This window comes from Filicampus tigris, chromosome 1 (assembly GCF_054856515.1).
Source record: "Filicampus tigris isolate MCC_2025a chromosome 1, RoL_Ftig_1.0, whole genome shotgun sequence".
NCBI lineage: Eukaryota > Metazoa > Chordata > Actinopteri > Syngnathiformes > Syngnathidae > Filicampus > Filicampus tigris.
This window is the reverse complement of record NC_141217.1, coordinates 30,507,142-30,524,317: the sequence shown is the minus strand read 5'-3', so window position 1 is coordinate 30,524,317 and position 17,176 is coordinate 30,507,142. Positions and strand designations below refer to the sequence as shown.

Sequence of the window (17,176 nt, the reverse complement as noted above, 5' to 3'; positions counted from 1 at the left end):
GATGAATCATCCTTCCTTTTGCTGCTGTTAGTCATCACCTCCTCCTCCTCAGTAAAAGAAAAGCAACAGCTTTTGGAAAAGCCCCTATCGCACTGAGGGGAGAACATTTCCGACTGTTGGTGAAGGTAGAAAAATGTGCATTCGCGTCATACTTCCTTCAAGGTCAAAAATGTTCGTCAAACGGTCGGCAGTAATTCGCCTGTACGTTTCTTGTTGCAAGGAATTTTGAATATTTTCCAAATGTCCTTGCGACAAGAAAAATCACCCAAACTGTTGGCGAACATCTGGCGAAGGTTTTGCCAACATTTGCGACATTGAACAAACACTGATGAACTTTGAAGGGACTGATGTTGTCAGCTATGGGCATGTGAAGCCCTTTGAGACTTTCTTGTGATGAAGGGCTGTATGAATACATTTGACTTGACTTGAATTGAAACCTTGTGTGCATCAAAGCTTTTGTTGTTGTGTGCCAATAGATCCAAATGATTATATGACACATTTGACAGTAAAATGTATTTTTACTTTTGTACTGAACTACATTTCAGAGCCTGACATTTCTTTCTTTTGTTTATGTACAAGAGTTGAATCAGTACTTATCTATAGTATCTACTTTTACTGGTGTTTTTAGTATTGGTACTTACGTACAGTGTAAGTAATTTGCTACCATGAAAATAAATATAAGTTAGCTGTCACTAAAAAATATATTACGTGATTATAAGTATGTAAGGAAATAAATGTAGAGCAAGTTGATCACAGTTATGGTCTTTGCGAGTGACAAAGTCCCTTACTGTGGTTAAAGCAAATCATCCCATTTTGTCCCGTGATACGCCAGCATATAACACACAGGATTACTGTATAATCGAATGCCACCTAATTAGCAGCATGAAAAAGATCTGAACCTGGAACAGTGTCTGTTCGTCGGCAGATGCTTGAAAAGCATCCAAGTGCGTAAATATGCAAGGTGGACTGCCTGAGTGGGGGCTGAAGAGCTCGGCCTCCATCTGATGTTTGTTTTGCCTCTGCCCTTGGAAAAGCACTTGAATGGCCTCCTGTCCCCAAGTAGCCCCGCCGCGCAGTCTAATCATCTTTTGTCATGCAAACAAAAAAAATGCCCCCCCACACTCATCCACGCTTCCAGTCTCAGTACAATATGTATCAGGCAGCAGGACATCAAATCCCTCTCAGCGACAGAGGCCCATTTTCTTTCAAACAGTAAGCTCATACGACTGTGTGCATGTGAATCGAGTCTTACTGCAGAGTCGTTGTGGGCGCAACTGTATTTATGTTGAGTCACACTGTAATCGGAACACAGAGGAATCCCAAAAATGAGAAAGACAAACATTAAAGTGAAAGTCAATTCAAAATTTGTCTTTAACAATAATATGTTCTACGGCACGGTGGTCGACCGGTTAGCACGTCCGCCTCACAGTTCGGAGGTTGTGGGTGGAGTTTGCATGTTCTCCCCGTGCCTGCGTGGGTTTTCTCCGGGTTCTCCGGTGTCCTCCCACATTCCAAAAACATGCATGGTAAGTTGATTGGCCACTCTACATTTGCCCCTAGGTGTGATTGTGAGTGCGGATGTTTGTCTCTGTGTGCCCTGCGATTGGCTGGCAACCAATTCGGGGTGTCCCCCGCCTACTGCCCGAAAACAGCTGCGATAGGCTCCAGCACTCTCTGCGACCCTTGTGAGGATGAGCGGTATAGATAATGGATGGATGGATAATATGTTCTATTCAGCCCCACTAGTCTAAACGCGGTATTCTGATTAACTCATTCAATGCCAGACATTTTCAGACCCTCTTTTACCCTAAGAAATATAAATAACTTCCTGGGATTGAACGGACTGTGAAAAGACAGATAAATGTGTCTTTGACAGTGTTAATTAATATTGCATTTGTGGAATATGATTTGGGCAGCAAGTGGTCATTTCCCAACCAGGAGGTTGTGGGTTTGATCCCCGGCCATTGTGACCATGTCAAATTATCTTTGAGCAAGATACTGAACCCCCAGTTGCTCCTGATGCTGCGTCATCAGTAGGCAGATGAGGTACAGTGTGAAGCGCTTTGAGTACCAAAGGTAGAAAAGCGCTATACAAGTAACAGCCCATTTAAAATGACATCACATTGCCTAAAGGCTCAGCTTGCGAAAGTCACATGACCAAACCCAGAAGACAGGTGAGCAGTGAGTCGTCGTGATTGGCCAGGGGGATTTCAGATCACTGAAATTGGCACTTGGAGACCAACTTCCACCCCGATCGTTCATGTCCGTCTGTGACACCGACCCCCAGCCCACCTTGCCACAGAGCAGTGCCGCGGTTTAAAAATATAAGAAAGATGATGAAAATAATTAATAATAAATTCAACAAAGTGATTTCTACAATGATTCAGAGGGTTTGATGCACACTGCTGTCACATTTATGAATGGAATTTGATGTCATCCACCGCACACATCGGCGGAGCACAGAATCTGTCTCCCTGCACTTCAATCAAATAGACCAAAATCGCATTACACCACCTGCGCCACTACTTAGACCTGCTCTGTGATGGTCTAAGTTCTAGCCTACCAAATTCTCAGGTCCGCCCAGGGCGTGTAGAAGAAAACGCCCTCTGTCTGCCGGAACGTCTGGCATACCACAGCGCTGTCTGACAAATTCCCAAACACACTAAACTATACTTAAAACTGATACAGTCTAATCATCTAAGATGAACCAGTTTTTAACGCCAAGCGCAATGTGCACTGTCTACAAAAATAAGTCAGTTAACATACTTTTCATTTAACCATGCACACATGTTCATATACTCCAGGTCTATTATCATCATGATAATTTACTGTCAATATCAAATTATGAACGACAGATCTGTTCAAAATCTATTAATAGCATGTTTGACATTCATACACAGATCAAAGTCCATCCTTAAATTTATGTTAAATCCTTTACATTTAAGGATATATTTTATTGTTGTCAGATGTCAAAAGTGGTCAAATTTGACCAAAACAGTGCGTAAGGGTTAACAAAAAAAGTGTGTTTTGTTTTTTAGGCATCTGAATGAGACAGAATTTTTCCTGTGTGTCGTCATGACGCCAAGTATCACATTGTTGATGTCACCTGACGGCGTTCCCCTTCCTGAGGCCACAGATTGAGCATTGAGCTTTCGTCCATCTATTTAGTTCATCAGCAAGTGCTCATGAGGCGACAAGCAACAGAGAATGTACTGTACGCTCTTGTCGTGCAGACATGTGACCGGACCAGTACGCTTTCGCAATGCATTAAAAGTTACTTTAAATCATCCAAAACTGGGACGTATAAATTGTAACTAACACTGTAATTGCAGGCAACATATGTGAGCATGGAGAAAATTACGTTTTGTGCCGAAAAGTAGGAAAGAGAAGTGCACACATGGCCTCAGAATCAGTGTGTTATTTGTGCTTTCCATTTTAAATGCCCAATCAAAAGAGAAAAAAATAGAAAGTGAATGATTATTACTAGACTTTACACTGATCAGATAGACCATTCAAAAATCGGTGATTGACTGTAATGTCATAATTTGCCTGCTCGATCAATGACAATGATTGATCAGATCAGCAAAATAAGACATTACAGCAAAGAGCAAACACAACCTCGTTCACCCCCGGGTCCTTCTGTGTTGCCATAGTGTATAAGTGAGTCCGAAAACGATTGTATTTTTAGCCTTGTCACATGAGCAGAATGCTTTTGCGCTGGCGGGCGGAAGTTCCACTTCCGCGCCTTCGACTGTGGGCTCAGGTAACAACCAATCACGGCTCACCTGTTTTGTGAAGATGAGCCATGATTGGTCGTTACCTGAGCCCCGAGGAACTGTGATGTCATTCTCAGGTGACAGAATTGACAAAATGGCCATCCCCTATGATGGCTAAAAATGGGTGGATTTTTCTGATTAACTCATATTCCACAAATGCAATATAAATTAGAATGCCGTGTTTCGAGTAGTGGGTGCTCTAAACCTTTAAGCAACTGACTGAACACAAAAAGTGCAGCAATACATGAGACCATGTAGAGACAATATAACAGCACTCAGTCATATTTTTTATCCTCTGTGTAGAACTAATTAGTGCCGTACAGATGAGGATAGAGGAGTTGAAGCTCTCGATGAATAGTATAGCCATATGTCTGTCTCATACTGTCCCCCGGTGGCCAAGACCAGGAGCAGCACAATGGGCATTCAATTGATTGAAAAGTGTGACAAAAACTTTCAAAACTCGATTTCGTTGTCATTCCTGTATGTTTTTAAAAGTGCATAATTATGGGTGTTCATAAGAAAACTTCATGTACAATCGTATACTGAAGATATACACGCTTCCATATGCAGTAAATTAGCACAAATGTATTAGTGCACCTGTTCAATTCCGTAAAAAGTTAACCGTGAGTGTCCATTATTAGAAGATGCTTGTGGCACACACCTTTCTTAGCTTAAATTTGCAACAGGTGAGCAGGAAAATGTCAGCAGTAAAACTAAACTTTACAGCTTCCAAATCAGGAGTGGCCCATTAATTCATGTGGGCTGAGGCATCATAAAATTTAAATCATCATTGAGCAGAAAGCCGCAGTGGTAAACACGATGGCAATCCAAACATGGAGCCGCACACGCACGCACGAGAATGTGCAAAGTCATCAATCCCGGACTCGGTCCGAGCAACAAACCAAACACGATCTGTCACACATACGTATCATCACGTTCTTCTGGAGAGTGAACAAGACTCTTACCCTCCATAGGCTCCAAAAGTGAAACTCCTCTTTCTTTGCGGCATTCCTGCTGTGACTGAGTCCCCCCGAGAGCTGAATGGACTCGTCACTTTACTCTGACGGAGCGTGTGTGTGTTTGTGTCCACTCCCCCCCCCAACTAGGCCTACGCGCACTGCCTCTTGCTTACACGCCTCCTTCACAAACAGGGAGGGAAAGAGGATGAGGGTCATGGAACGGGGGGGTGCTGACAACGGCAGTCTCCTGGGAATCAAAAAGTGTAGTGGCAGGCTTTTTTTCCAATACCGCATAGCATTAGATGGGAATTTTACTACAAAGTGAGCGTCCGACATTCGTCATCCGTCAGCAGCGTGGGTACCCTTCTGTCGTCTTTTTTTCCGGGGGGGGGTAGTGGAGATAGTGTATAGCAGTGGTCACCAACCTTTTTTCTGCCACAGACCGGTTCATACAAGTCTATACCCTGTAACTATTCCCCGACTGGAGGTGGAAACTTTCCAAATACGTCTGGTTCTTTTACCTATTTGCTAGCTTGTGCATTTAATATTAGCGATACGCGACCGAGACAACTTGACATGCATTACGAGTCAGTCATAGATGGATGTAACGGAGAGAATCCCTTTTCAAAATAAAATGTTTTTCAGGCTCAGATAATAAATAAACCGGAAGTACTGTACGTTTTTTTTTTCTTTCTTTCATCTCTGCGGCCCGCCGCGGCCAGTTCCAAAATGGCGTACGGCCCGGTACCGGTCCGCTCCCCAGTGGTTGGGAACCCCTGGTCTATAGGACGGTCCGGCTCTAATTATAAACGGTCTTCGGTCGACGATTCCGACTCAACTTTTACGAATTGGCCGGTCGATTCTACAACGAGGGCCACCAATCACAAACAATCAGTGCATGTGAGAACTCTATATAAGCAGCTTTTCAGGATGAAGTGCTCCCAGTCAGACAAGCGGCTCATCGAAGGCACACGATTCAGGGGGTTCAGGTTCGATTTTTTATTTTAAAAGATAGTTTAGAGACGCTGATGGAAGTCCTTTTAAAATCAGAGGCAGACCGGCCTATAGTCAGGTATTATTTTTTATCCCCGTGAAAAAAGGTAAATGACAGACGACGGAAGGGTACCCACGCTGCAGAAGGATGACGAATAACGGCTGGGCATTTTGTCCATATTTAAAATGGCATTTCTGTCATACTGTACATCTGATAAGGAACTGCATGTTCTTATGATCCTCAGACGGGTCGAAAGACCTTTGTGGACTTGCCAGGCCACTAGTTCAGCTCTCCGAAAGACAAGCTGTCAAACGCAAACATCCTACTCACAGGTAGCCCTGCTCCACGTACGCTTGCACACTGAAGAGGACGGCAGCACAACAACTTTCCAATCCCTTTATGCATCTGCCTCTCAAGTTGCCTTCTTTTTTAAGACCTCTGGAATGCATTCCAAAGAAAGATTCATGAGGGATAGCGTTACCTGTGTCAATGTCACTAATTAAAGCAACAAGTCCACAAGTCCTTGTTTCTTACTGCTCCTGGACTCCCCCTACAGTTTTAGAATGTGATTTACTTTTAAGATCAGGTGGTACACTTATGGCCATACGTAAGTGCAAAAACAGTGGTACACGAAAGATGGAGCTCAACAAAATTTGGACTCATTACATGTAACGTAAAGGTCGTGCTTGTTCTTTTCCGCAACCACGAAGGGAACGCTTAAAAGAGTCAAATGAACTGATGCAAGACTAGTTAACTTCTGCATATACTTGAATGGCAATGAATAAAAAATGGTTACTTCAAAGTAAACATTGACCGTGCTGTACAGTAAATGCTGTTCATAATGGAACCTGCTTGGACTCTGGAACAAATTATTATTATTATAATTAATCTCTGTTTTCGTTTGACCCTCATACGGCCTAAAATTAAACCCAAATTTTCGATTTTTGTCCTTTTTTTTTTTTTTTTTTACACATTACAACATGAGTCAAAGATAGTGACATTCAAACATTCCCCTAACAAGAAAACAATTGGACGAATTTTGCTCAAGTTCAACAAATGATAAAGTCAGTGTAATGTCAAACAGTCAAATGCTCTGCCTCATCATTGTTGTAAGTATCAATGGACCCCTCCAAGTTAAAGTTATTTTATTCATTATTTATATTTTTTTAGTTAATCGTCTGATGAATCGGTTATCGTAATTTAATTCTATCGATGTCCGCCTCAAAAAATTGATATCGGTCGAGCCCTTGTTCTTCATTCCTTTCCCTGACATGACTGCAGTCGTTGACGACAGTGTATGTTCTTTGTGAGACCTGAAGCTTTTTTTGTGACAATTTTGTGCTTTCGTGTCACCGGCCACGAACCAAGGAGCTGAACTGAAAAAACATGAAAAGCACGCAAAGAGCCGCTTAAGGCAGGAGGGTCCTTTTCCCCCTCAATATTTATCCTGTGTGGCAATGAACACACTGCCTATTGCCCCTGTATGCTTTCTAAATATTTTGCAGATACTTGAGTGAATAAGACCCCACGTAGAAGCGGATATTTGGAGAGTTTGCAGAGGAAAGGCTGCCGTCCAAATATGTACAAGTGTGCAAGTATTCAAAGGGCAATTGTGCTTTGAAGTCAGTGGAAACAAACCAGGCCTTTTCTCACCTTTCACTTTCTTCAGTGTATATTATTTTAAAAAAAAGAAGAAAAAAAAGATATATATGGCTTAGGATCATTGAATAGGATTGCTTGGTCATGTAGTGCTGCTTTCTAATTTGTGTGTGGAAATGACTGCACTTTCAAATCGTGCGGACAAACTCGGTATTTAAACTCCTCTGGCACTGAAAATAACGGCGCTGAAGAGATGACTTGTTGCTGAAGCACTGCCCCTTCCCCCAACACTTGCCCACGCGCACACTATTGCCTTTCACACTGTCTCAATCCAGGGTCCGCATATGAGGGCAAGGAATTACGTTGAGATACACATTCATTTCATTCTGTGACCATGTTTGTGACTTACATCACTCCTATCGCAAATCATCGTTCACCGTTGAATGAGCGGAAATGTTATTAATCTGTTCCAGCCTTTGTCAACAAAGGGGTAATGTGTCTTTGAATAAGGAAAATAGCACCCTATAATATTGTGTTGTATAAAATCATCGAGTAATTACATAATTAAATAGAATGTAAAGGATTTTTGCCATATTTTTTGCTTCAACTCAATGGCTATTGAGCTGCTCCTTCTGACGCAAGCGCCTTGGCCACCTGGGGGCCGGCTAATACAGACAGTCAGTCAAAACTCCTCAGTAATTTTAGCAGAGCTACGAGGGACGGAATGGCCCATTTTGTGGCCGGTCGGACGGAGGACAAGAACGCTTTTATAAAAGGATGGACTAAGCAAGGACGGAGGTAGGTTTCCGTCCATCCCTCTAATCGTCCCTAACCGGGTCAAGTCCCGGCTGACATGTTGTGTTGGCTTCTTTTAAAAAGCAAGTCTGCCTTCCTAAGCGTGCACAACCTTGGAGTGCTCTTTTTCATGTGCGTTCAGTCCCTGCAGTATTGTTTTCACAGGCCTAGTCTGCCATCTAGTGGATGCTCATTTCAGTGACGAGGGGAAAAAAAAAAACACTGAAAGCTATGACCTGAAAGTGGAAGACATTCGTTCTCCTCCTAAAATAACATTACCTTTTTGCAATAATTACTTTTAGTGCGAAATAACGCAATAAAAAGTGAAAACGTGCAATAAAACCCAATAGTATTGTGTTATTACGCAATCTTAAATATTCTCATGATGTCCCCTGGCTTGCTCGGCGTCATCCTCATCATCATCTTCATCATCACATCGGACGGTGGTTGCTGGCAGCTAAAAAGCTGTCTTAGTTAAACATTCATTCATTCATTCATTCATTCATTATCCATACCGCTTATCCTCACAAGGGTCGCGGGCGTGCTGGAGCCTATCCCAGCTGTCTTTGGGCAGTAGGCGGGGGACACCCTGAATTGGTTGCCAGCCAATCGCACGGCACACAGAGACAAACATCCGCACTCACAATCACACCTAGGGCCAATTTAGAGTGTCCAATCAACTTACCATGCATGTTTTTGGAATGTGGGAGGAAACCGGAGTACCCGGAGGAAACCCACGCAGGCACGGGGAGAACATGCAAACTCCACACAGGGAGGCCGGAGCCGGGATCGAACCCACGACCTCTGAACTGCGAGGCGGACGTGCTAACCAGTCGACCACCGTGCCGCCACAACAAAAACAATGTTTTGTAATTACCTTACTCTAATGACTTGCACTGAATGGAATCGGCCAGGGACGCATAGTCGGAACATTAGCTTCTGATAGCCAGCTTCAAGCAGATTTGCAGCAACAACAATCCGCCCATTCGCCGCGTATAAAACAAGTCAACGTTTTGGCACGCTATGCTAATGCTATCAATATTGCTGTCTTGGGAAAGTTCAAGAAGTGTTTAAAATAAAAGCCGCCGAGTGAACAGGACGCTGTGTGCGACGTACTATTCCCGATGCTGACTGGCTGCCGCGAGGCAGAATGGCAAAAAAGTTGACTTGTTTATACGAGCCGAGTGGAGCGAACGGGCGGATTTCCGGTGCTTCGCTCCGCGTCTCACCGCTGCAAACGCATCATTCGCGTCACCCCGCACGCAGCCGCGCCCGCCCGCGCTAACTACATTGACTCCAATTGAAACCGCCACAAACGCTCCCAACGCAGTTGGTGTGAACGTAGCAATACAGTAGTGAGGACGGATGATAGGCTGGTGATCTACCCCACGATGCCTTTGCGGTCGATCGCGATCGACGTAATGGGCGCCCCTGCTGTAGATGGACCGATAAATAGATGCACTGTAATAGCGCCCTCTTCTGGACAGCCAGGTAGTAGCTGAAGTGTGTGGGGAAAGGAAATTAATGGAATGAACAAACCTTTCTTTGCATGATGTGTGAGCATAATTTGAAACCATCTAAAGGAGTTCATGCTGATCCCTTTCAGTGTTTCTTATCTAGAAGTCCGTCGTCCATGGTGTGATAGCAAGGGGGCCGGAAAATAAAATGTTTTTATAAAAAAGGAAAGAAAAGATCTTTCTTTTAGGGCTGCAACAAAAAAAAAAATGATTCAAATCAGAAAATCGGTTTTGATTTGATAACAAATCGCTACATTTCAAAATTGCTGCATACTTGGGTTGCAATGAATGTATCCGTATACGTAGTGAATCGTCTTTTATGAGAGATGTACACCAGATCAGTTGGATGTGACTGATGCTTTGGTGTTTATTTGAATTAAATTACCTTGGACAGTTTGGGCTTTGGAGAGCTTTGACATGTCACATTTATTCATAAACATGAAAAAAGCTAAAGCCACACCATATTGAATCGAATCATAAACCCATTGAATGGAACTGAATCCATTGTCACATTTTAAAATCGTTACACCCTTGAATCGTATAGTACCCCATTGAGAATCATATCAGATCATCTTTTGTGGAGGGTTGGACACCCCGACTGAGACCTTTTCTCTACCTAAACTACAGAGAGGAATATGACTTATTTTCCCCTCTAATTCCACCTGTTTCACAAGTGTAATTCACTGCATTTGAATAAGAACTCGCTTCTATTTGCATTGTCAAAAGTACTGCATGACATTCCAATCTTAACATGAGCTGCATTCTTTTGAGATTACGAGGTTCTGACATTTCAGTAGCCAAACGCCATTCATTTCTTAATAATACTTTTATTGTGAAACATAAGTTCTAACAGAAAGCTCATATTTGCCTCAAAGAGTAATTAAAGGCCAAAATATTGAAAACCACTGGTCTATATAACCTACAGAATGAGCACCCGAACCTTAAAACTGTCTAATCTAGTGAGGAATTAAATGGGAGTGGAATGTATGTACGCTGGGGCTGGTGAAAAACACCAACATGTTTTGTATTAAGAACAATAGAACTCTACATTACTGCACTTCATAAAAACCCGAGGTAATCAGTATTAACAATTAAATAGAATGGTAAGAACCAACAGTTTGTTCATCATGATTTAATGCTTCAATTCAATTTCTTGTGCTGCTCCTTATGGTGTGCCCACCGTTGGCCACCGAGGGCAGTAAAATGCAGTTGACCCAATGATTAAGTCTCCACTACTCTCAGGAATTCTGCAGTTAAAATAATATGTCATTATTCGCAGAGGACAAAGAATATTTGTCTGAGACTATTGGGATATTGTTGCCTACATGTGTTGCTCCACTGTTTATGTTCAACTACCCGTTGCTTAAAGGGTTATAACTCCAAAGGTGTCGCTGTTTATCACTAGCCTGCCAATGGCGTTTTGTAATATGTGTTGGTATTAATCAGGTGGAGGCATATTTAAGTCAAAGTTGTTTGATTGTTTTAAATAGTCCTGTAAGCAAGTGTATTTTTACACGATTCGCATACTGAATGATTCTTGCATCAGGTTTACCATGTGACGACTCAGGACACGCTAACGCACGTGTTAAAAAGTGTCACATCAAACAAGCATGTATTGGCCGTAACCGAAAAGGACACAACTCAATGGGTGATGATGAGCAAAGAGCATTTTTTGTGGTTCGCAAATCCCCTCACATTTCTGACGTATATTTTTGTTGAAGCCACCAAAGTATGAGAATGAGTCTAAACGTAAGTGAGATTTGTCCAAAAAAAAAAAAAAAATGAACTGACATGCAAATGTATTATAGCAACAGTCGTTGAAAAGAAAAAATACAGTCCAAGAAATCTTTCCAAGGAGCTATTCATAATCTTAACGCCAATTAAACATTACAAAAAAGTCATAATCTTTTCAAAATCAAAGCTCTGTTGTCGGGATAAAACGTTGTTACATTGCAAGAATAAAGTTGTATTATTCCATGATAGTCTTAAAAGTATGATTAGGGCTGCAACTATTATTATTTATTTATGAATTCATTTAATTGATGAATCAGGAAACAACATTTTTAATATACATCACTTTGAAAACTGGACATTATTTCAAATTGTGCAGAAAATGCACAAACGTGAACTGATTATGATTTGGTCCCTAACATGCGTCAGAAAAGCAGCAAAAATGTTGATCATTGTTTTCCAAATTAAAAGCAGATGTTTGCAAATGTCTTAATTGGATTCAACAGTCAGACAGTCTCCATTCATGGAGGACAATAGCGATATTTACTGTTAAGAGGCTGAAATTCCGAGGCAAATTTTAAGTTAGACATGGTCACTAAACCAGGTAACAACCAATCACGGCTCACCTGTTTTCTGAAGCTGAGCCGTGATTGGTTGTTACCTCAGGCCTGAGCAACTGTGATCTAATTTTCAGTTGGCAGGAAGTGGCAAAATGGCCGCCCCCTGAGATGGACAAAAACAGGTGGATTTTACTTTTTAACTCATATTCCACAAAAGTAATATTAATCAGAATGCCGTGTTTCGACTAGTGGGGCCACTTAGAATATAATTTTGTAATGAAATTGTTGGGTTCACTTTAAAATTTGACATGTTACATATCAGAGCGTTTAACTGACCCAGAGCTAAGTTAGGTAGGCTTAGTTAAGAATTTATTGTGAATTATTTTGTGGCCCAGCAAGTGTCAATTTTAGAACCTCTGATCTTGCTTAATATCTCATTTTTCACTTCACATGGTGTGCTATCCACAGCGCCCTGATTGTGTTAATGCTCACACAATCATGCATCTCTCATGCTGCAACATGGATGCAGTCAAAACGGCCTTCACCAATGCATCAGACATCAAAGTGGAACACGAGGTCACAAGAGAGCAGCGAATTACAGAGCCACACTGGCATCATCCTCGTGGCAACTAAGCCGGAGGGGCTCGCTGCATGTTTGGCAAGGAAAGAGCGACGCAGCCCGCTGGCCTCACATAAACCCGCTGATAAATAATCCATGGCAAAGCTGCCATTGCATGTGCGCAACCTCGCTTGCTAACGTTCTCAGGCTGACAATGCTAGCTATAATCATTCATCGCACTCTGTACTGTTTTGACAGCAATCAAATTATCCTAAATGTTATTCTTCCACCCTAATATTTGATGACTATTGACTAATGTGAATCATAATACACAAGGGGAAAAAAAATCATCTTTTGTACTTTGTGCTACAAAGTTTGTGTACACTGAGGCTGTGTCCGGTCAAATTTGAAATGACGACGAAAATGGATATTAAATTTTATAGTGTGTGTTAAATGAGGAAAACTCTTGAAACTCCACTGTGAATTTTTTGTATGGGACACTATGGGTGGTGTTTAAGAGAGAGCTTGAAACCACTCAGAGAACTGTCTTGTGTTGTCTTACCACCACATTTGCATTGTTTCCCGCAAAATAATGCACCTGGTGCTCTTCGAAGGGCCGGCCAGAGGGGAATATCAAAAACAATACCAAAAAATAAAAAATAAGCAAAAGTTACATTTATGTATAATTTTGGGGGGACAGTGGGAGAGACAGTGGGAAATGGTGTTCACGGGAGAGCTTGAAACAGTCGCGAGAACCATCTATGCTCCCAGTGCACCATATTTGTACATGTTCCCTCCGAAACATTGACCTATTGTGGTCTTTTGAGGATCACAGGAGATTGATTAAGGATTAATCATTCGATTTGTAACGTCGGACAGCCTATCAATATGTTTTGAAAATGTCTGTTGTTCATAGACAATTATTATGAGTATATTATTGGCCTAACATATTGTGTGTGCATGGAAAATGAATTGCATATAAGGGTTGAAACAATTGTGGGATGACATCATTATATAATCTCAAAAAACAAAGTGTGACCCAATCAAGGTAGAATGCATTCACAATGGACTTGGCTGTTTGTTACAAAAGGTCTTTACGACACGGTTTGATCCAACCCCACATACAACATTGCTTTTATTTAAAAAATAAATAATAATAAATCATCCCTAATGATGTAGTGTGACATCTGAATTATGAGTGCATAACAACTGCCCCCCTCCAGCACACTGGCAGAGCCAATTAGTTGCTGACTGCAGGGACTTCCCCATCATGCTCAACTCGTCCCAAAATGGATGGATGTCATGCACAAAGGAAGATATGAAGATCTGATGATATAACAACAGAAAAGCAAACATGATCCATGCACACAGGTGTCAAAGTCGAGGTCCAGGGGGCAGATCCGGCCCACCACATCAATTTATGTGCACGCCAAAAATTAAACTAGAGCGCCTCGTTGTTGGCCGTGAGTCGGCACACGGAGAAAGATGAGAGATTGAGGGGATAAAAAGTCCAACATGACAGCCAACGTGTGGACCGGGACTTTGGGCTGCCATTACCGCTTTAGAGCGCCTCGTTGTCATGGTGTAGAAACCGGGGGCTTAAAGAAGATATACAGTATAGTATGTTGGCGGCTGATTGGAAGATTGGGTGCTGGCTTACTCTTTTCTGATTTGGTGTGGTCGTGCCTACTCAATCGTACTGCAGGCGTATACAGTCTAGTGTAGACGTCACTCGTTTACGATATTTACAAAATGTGATTTAAAAATGCCCATGATGTCTTCTTTCTGTGAGACGGTTTCGTTTGAAACACACGCGTCATGGACGCAATATTAGAATTTTAATTGTAATTGTACAGATAGGCCAGTGTTTGAGATCAACATTGGGCCAGCAGAGAAAACCTGACTGGCCACCACGAGTGATTTTTCAAAGTCAACACTGTGCGGGGAACCCTAACTACATTGTGGCCTGTTTGACACCGTCCAGCTACACAAACAACGCACATTTTTGCTTTATGGCTTCCTTTCCGTGCACATCATCTTGCCGCAGGGAATGCTTCCATCATCCCTGGGGCTTGTAAAACTAAAGGTCCCGTTACATTTAATAATACAGGAGGCTGCTAGGAGGAGGGGTTGACAATTCTCCGTGCTGCCACCGCCAGCATAGCATCACTAGAGGCACTCAACTGAGACTGATGAGAAATAAAAAGCGGGAGGCGCAAAAGGAATGAAGAGCTTTTGCATGATGGGATGGGAGGAGCAGAACAGCATTTAGATAGGGAACAAAAGAAGAAATGAAGTTCCCGTAGCAAGAGACAATCACGATGGAGGCGTGGATGGAGGAAGGCTTGCATGGTTAAAAAGGGCGGAAAGATTTGTTGAATGTTACATTTTTCATTTACAAAAATAGCACTCTATTACTGTATATTATATTGTCAAGAACATACAATAATGTCATAATTTGATACCATGTGAAAATTTTACTGGACATTGCGCTGCTCCCTTTGGTGTGTGCGTCTTGTTGACCTGGGCGAAGGTTAATAAAAAAGGATATACATGGACACCGTCACAAGTTATTCCTCTGTAAATTGCAGTAATATTAGTTCATTCGTTGCAGGGTACAAATATATCCCTGTGAGTATTGTTGTATTGTCTGTCTACATGTGTTGCTCCACTGTTTGTGTTTACTGTATAACACCGTGACACAGACACTATTCGTGAGCCCATACATGCTGTTTTGCATTGTTTTGTTTTTTTTAGCATTAAGCTAAAATACATTTCTAAACCAACCTTATGTGGTTGTTTCTAAATACTGTATACAGGGTGTATTTCTCTTTGTTTGCTCTTTATTTTGATAGTAGACAACAACTGGGAGTGTCAATAAACAGGTATAAGTCTCTTTTTTGAAAGATTGTTTGAAGAACTGCCTAACTGCTGCTTATTGTGAAGTGATTTGAGTTCATTGCCACAATATAGCACTCATATCTCGAGTTTGCGCTCAAAAGTCAGAGCAAATCGACCGAATGACGACTCATGTTGGGAAAAAAAACTGGTGTGTAGGTGGACTGAAAACTAAACAGTAAACGTACTCAATGTGCTTTTAAACAGGCCCCCTGTTACTGTTGATTGATACGAATCCTATATTGATAATTGAATGAACAACACGCACCATTCACGCTGGGACTGCCCCTGCGAGGCACACACAACACAGGTCAGCATGAGCACATTGTCACCAATAAACACGTTTCGCAGACAGAAAAATACGCAGCAATGATGCAGCAAGCGCTTGGTGGCAAAAACAGGTCATGCAACTAATTAGCTACTTTATGCGGAGAGATTTGCATTCATTATTAATACGCGCCCAAGTCATTTGTGAAAAATTGCTTCTGAAACTACAGCGAGAACCCTGCACAGTATGCAAATTTTCCCAACCGCTTATATGCTTTTTTTACCCAAAAAAAAAAAAAAGCGAGCCTACTAACAGTGATATGAAGTAGAGCAGCATGCAGAGAACATTACCTTTTCTGCTGTCTGTTTGCAGGCGCATGCTGAAGTGAATGAGTTTGTTGTGCAGAGTGGAGTGGCGACTGATGCTGCGCTGCTTAGCAACCGCGCAACCAATGAGATACATGAATGAAAAGTGCCCCGGCGTACATGTCAATCCCACATGCACAACTCAAAGCAAAGCTAAATTCACCTCATTGCATCCGGGAGGCTCGCGCAGGTTGCGTAAAATTAATTCCCCTCCTTCGAAATCCTCAAAATTGGCGATACTAAAATGCACTATTTAACTACTCCTTAGGCATAGTTTTTGTAGCATTTACAGCACTTAATTTTTTAAGGTATTTCAACACATGTGAAAATAATACAAACACATTTTAAACACGTATCTCGGTAATATATTGAGAGACAGCAAGAGTATATTGTACAAGCAGTGTAACAGTGTACCGATCTCAGGGTGTTTAGAGTAAACAAATCCCATTTTTTCCAAACTAACAAACTTATCATTGGACAATATGCATCTATAATCCTGCAACCCTACAGATGTTGCTTTCTGTAGGCAAAAAAGCAGGATTAAAGAGGATTTGCCATTCAAAAATCGTCTAGGCTGAGCTGAGATACTGTGCAGTTAAAATCATTCCAAAACCTCACAAACACACAAAACATGATTTACTCATACCAATTTAACAATTCATAACCAAACTCAGAGTTTTGCAAATACAAAACATCATTCACAAACTAATGCATTTTGATTTGCACATAAGAAATGTACCTGTAAAACAAATATATATCCTGCTTCAGAAACAAATACAGCAGGTTTTACACTTACAAAGAAACATTTGTTCAATTACAAATAAATATCCTTCAAGTACAAACTAAAATCTTTCAAGTATAAAAAAATATATACTCAAAGTACAAAATCAGAACAACCCTCAAGTAGAAATAATCCTTCACAAACAAAAAAATTGAATCAGTTAAAGGCCGCCATGACGGTAATTTTTTCCAGTCCAATCTTTATTAAAGACTGTGTCCGAATGTGCACACTATATCCTATCTAGTGTTTTATTAAAAGGACAGTGTGTAGAATGTTTTGATTTTTCAATGCTCATTCATTTTAAAAACGCGCTAAAACACTAGAACTATAAGATCAGTCATTTTTACTGTTTTCAAACTTTGATGTGTTATTAC

General features: G+C 41.5%; 1 protein-coding gene across 6 annotated transcripts in view; it reads right to left on the bottom strand.

Annotated features, from left to right (window-relative positions):
- The window catches only part of rap1gapa (RAP1 GTPase activating protein a), an 81,232-nt gene that overhangs the window by 63,498 nt on the left and 558 nt on the right, over window positions 1-17,176 (bottom strand). For 4 of the 6 annotated variants that reach the window (XM_086031344.1, XM_086031359.1, XM_086031438.1 and 1 more), the window contains exon 1: window positions 4,742-4,855. The exons of 1 other annotated variant lie outside the window; for it this stretch is intronic. In XM_086031344.1, coding sequence (XP_085887470.1) covers window positions 4,742-4,785 — 44 coding nt within the window. In that variant the 5' untranslated portion in view covers window positions 4,786-4,855. Of the gene's footprint in view, window positions 1-4,741; window positions 4,856-16,006; window positions 16,044-17,176 lie in introns of those variants that run through there. One more of the 6 variants, XM_086031402.1, reaches the window with a different exon arrangement.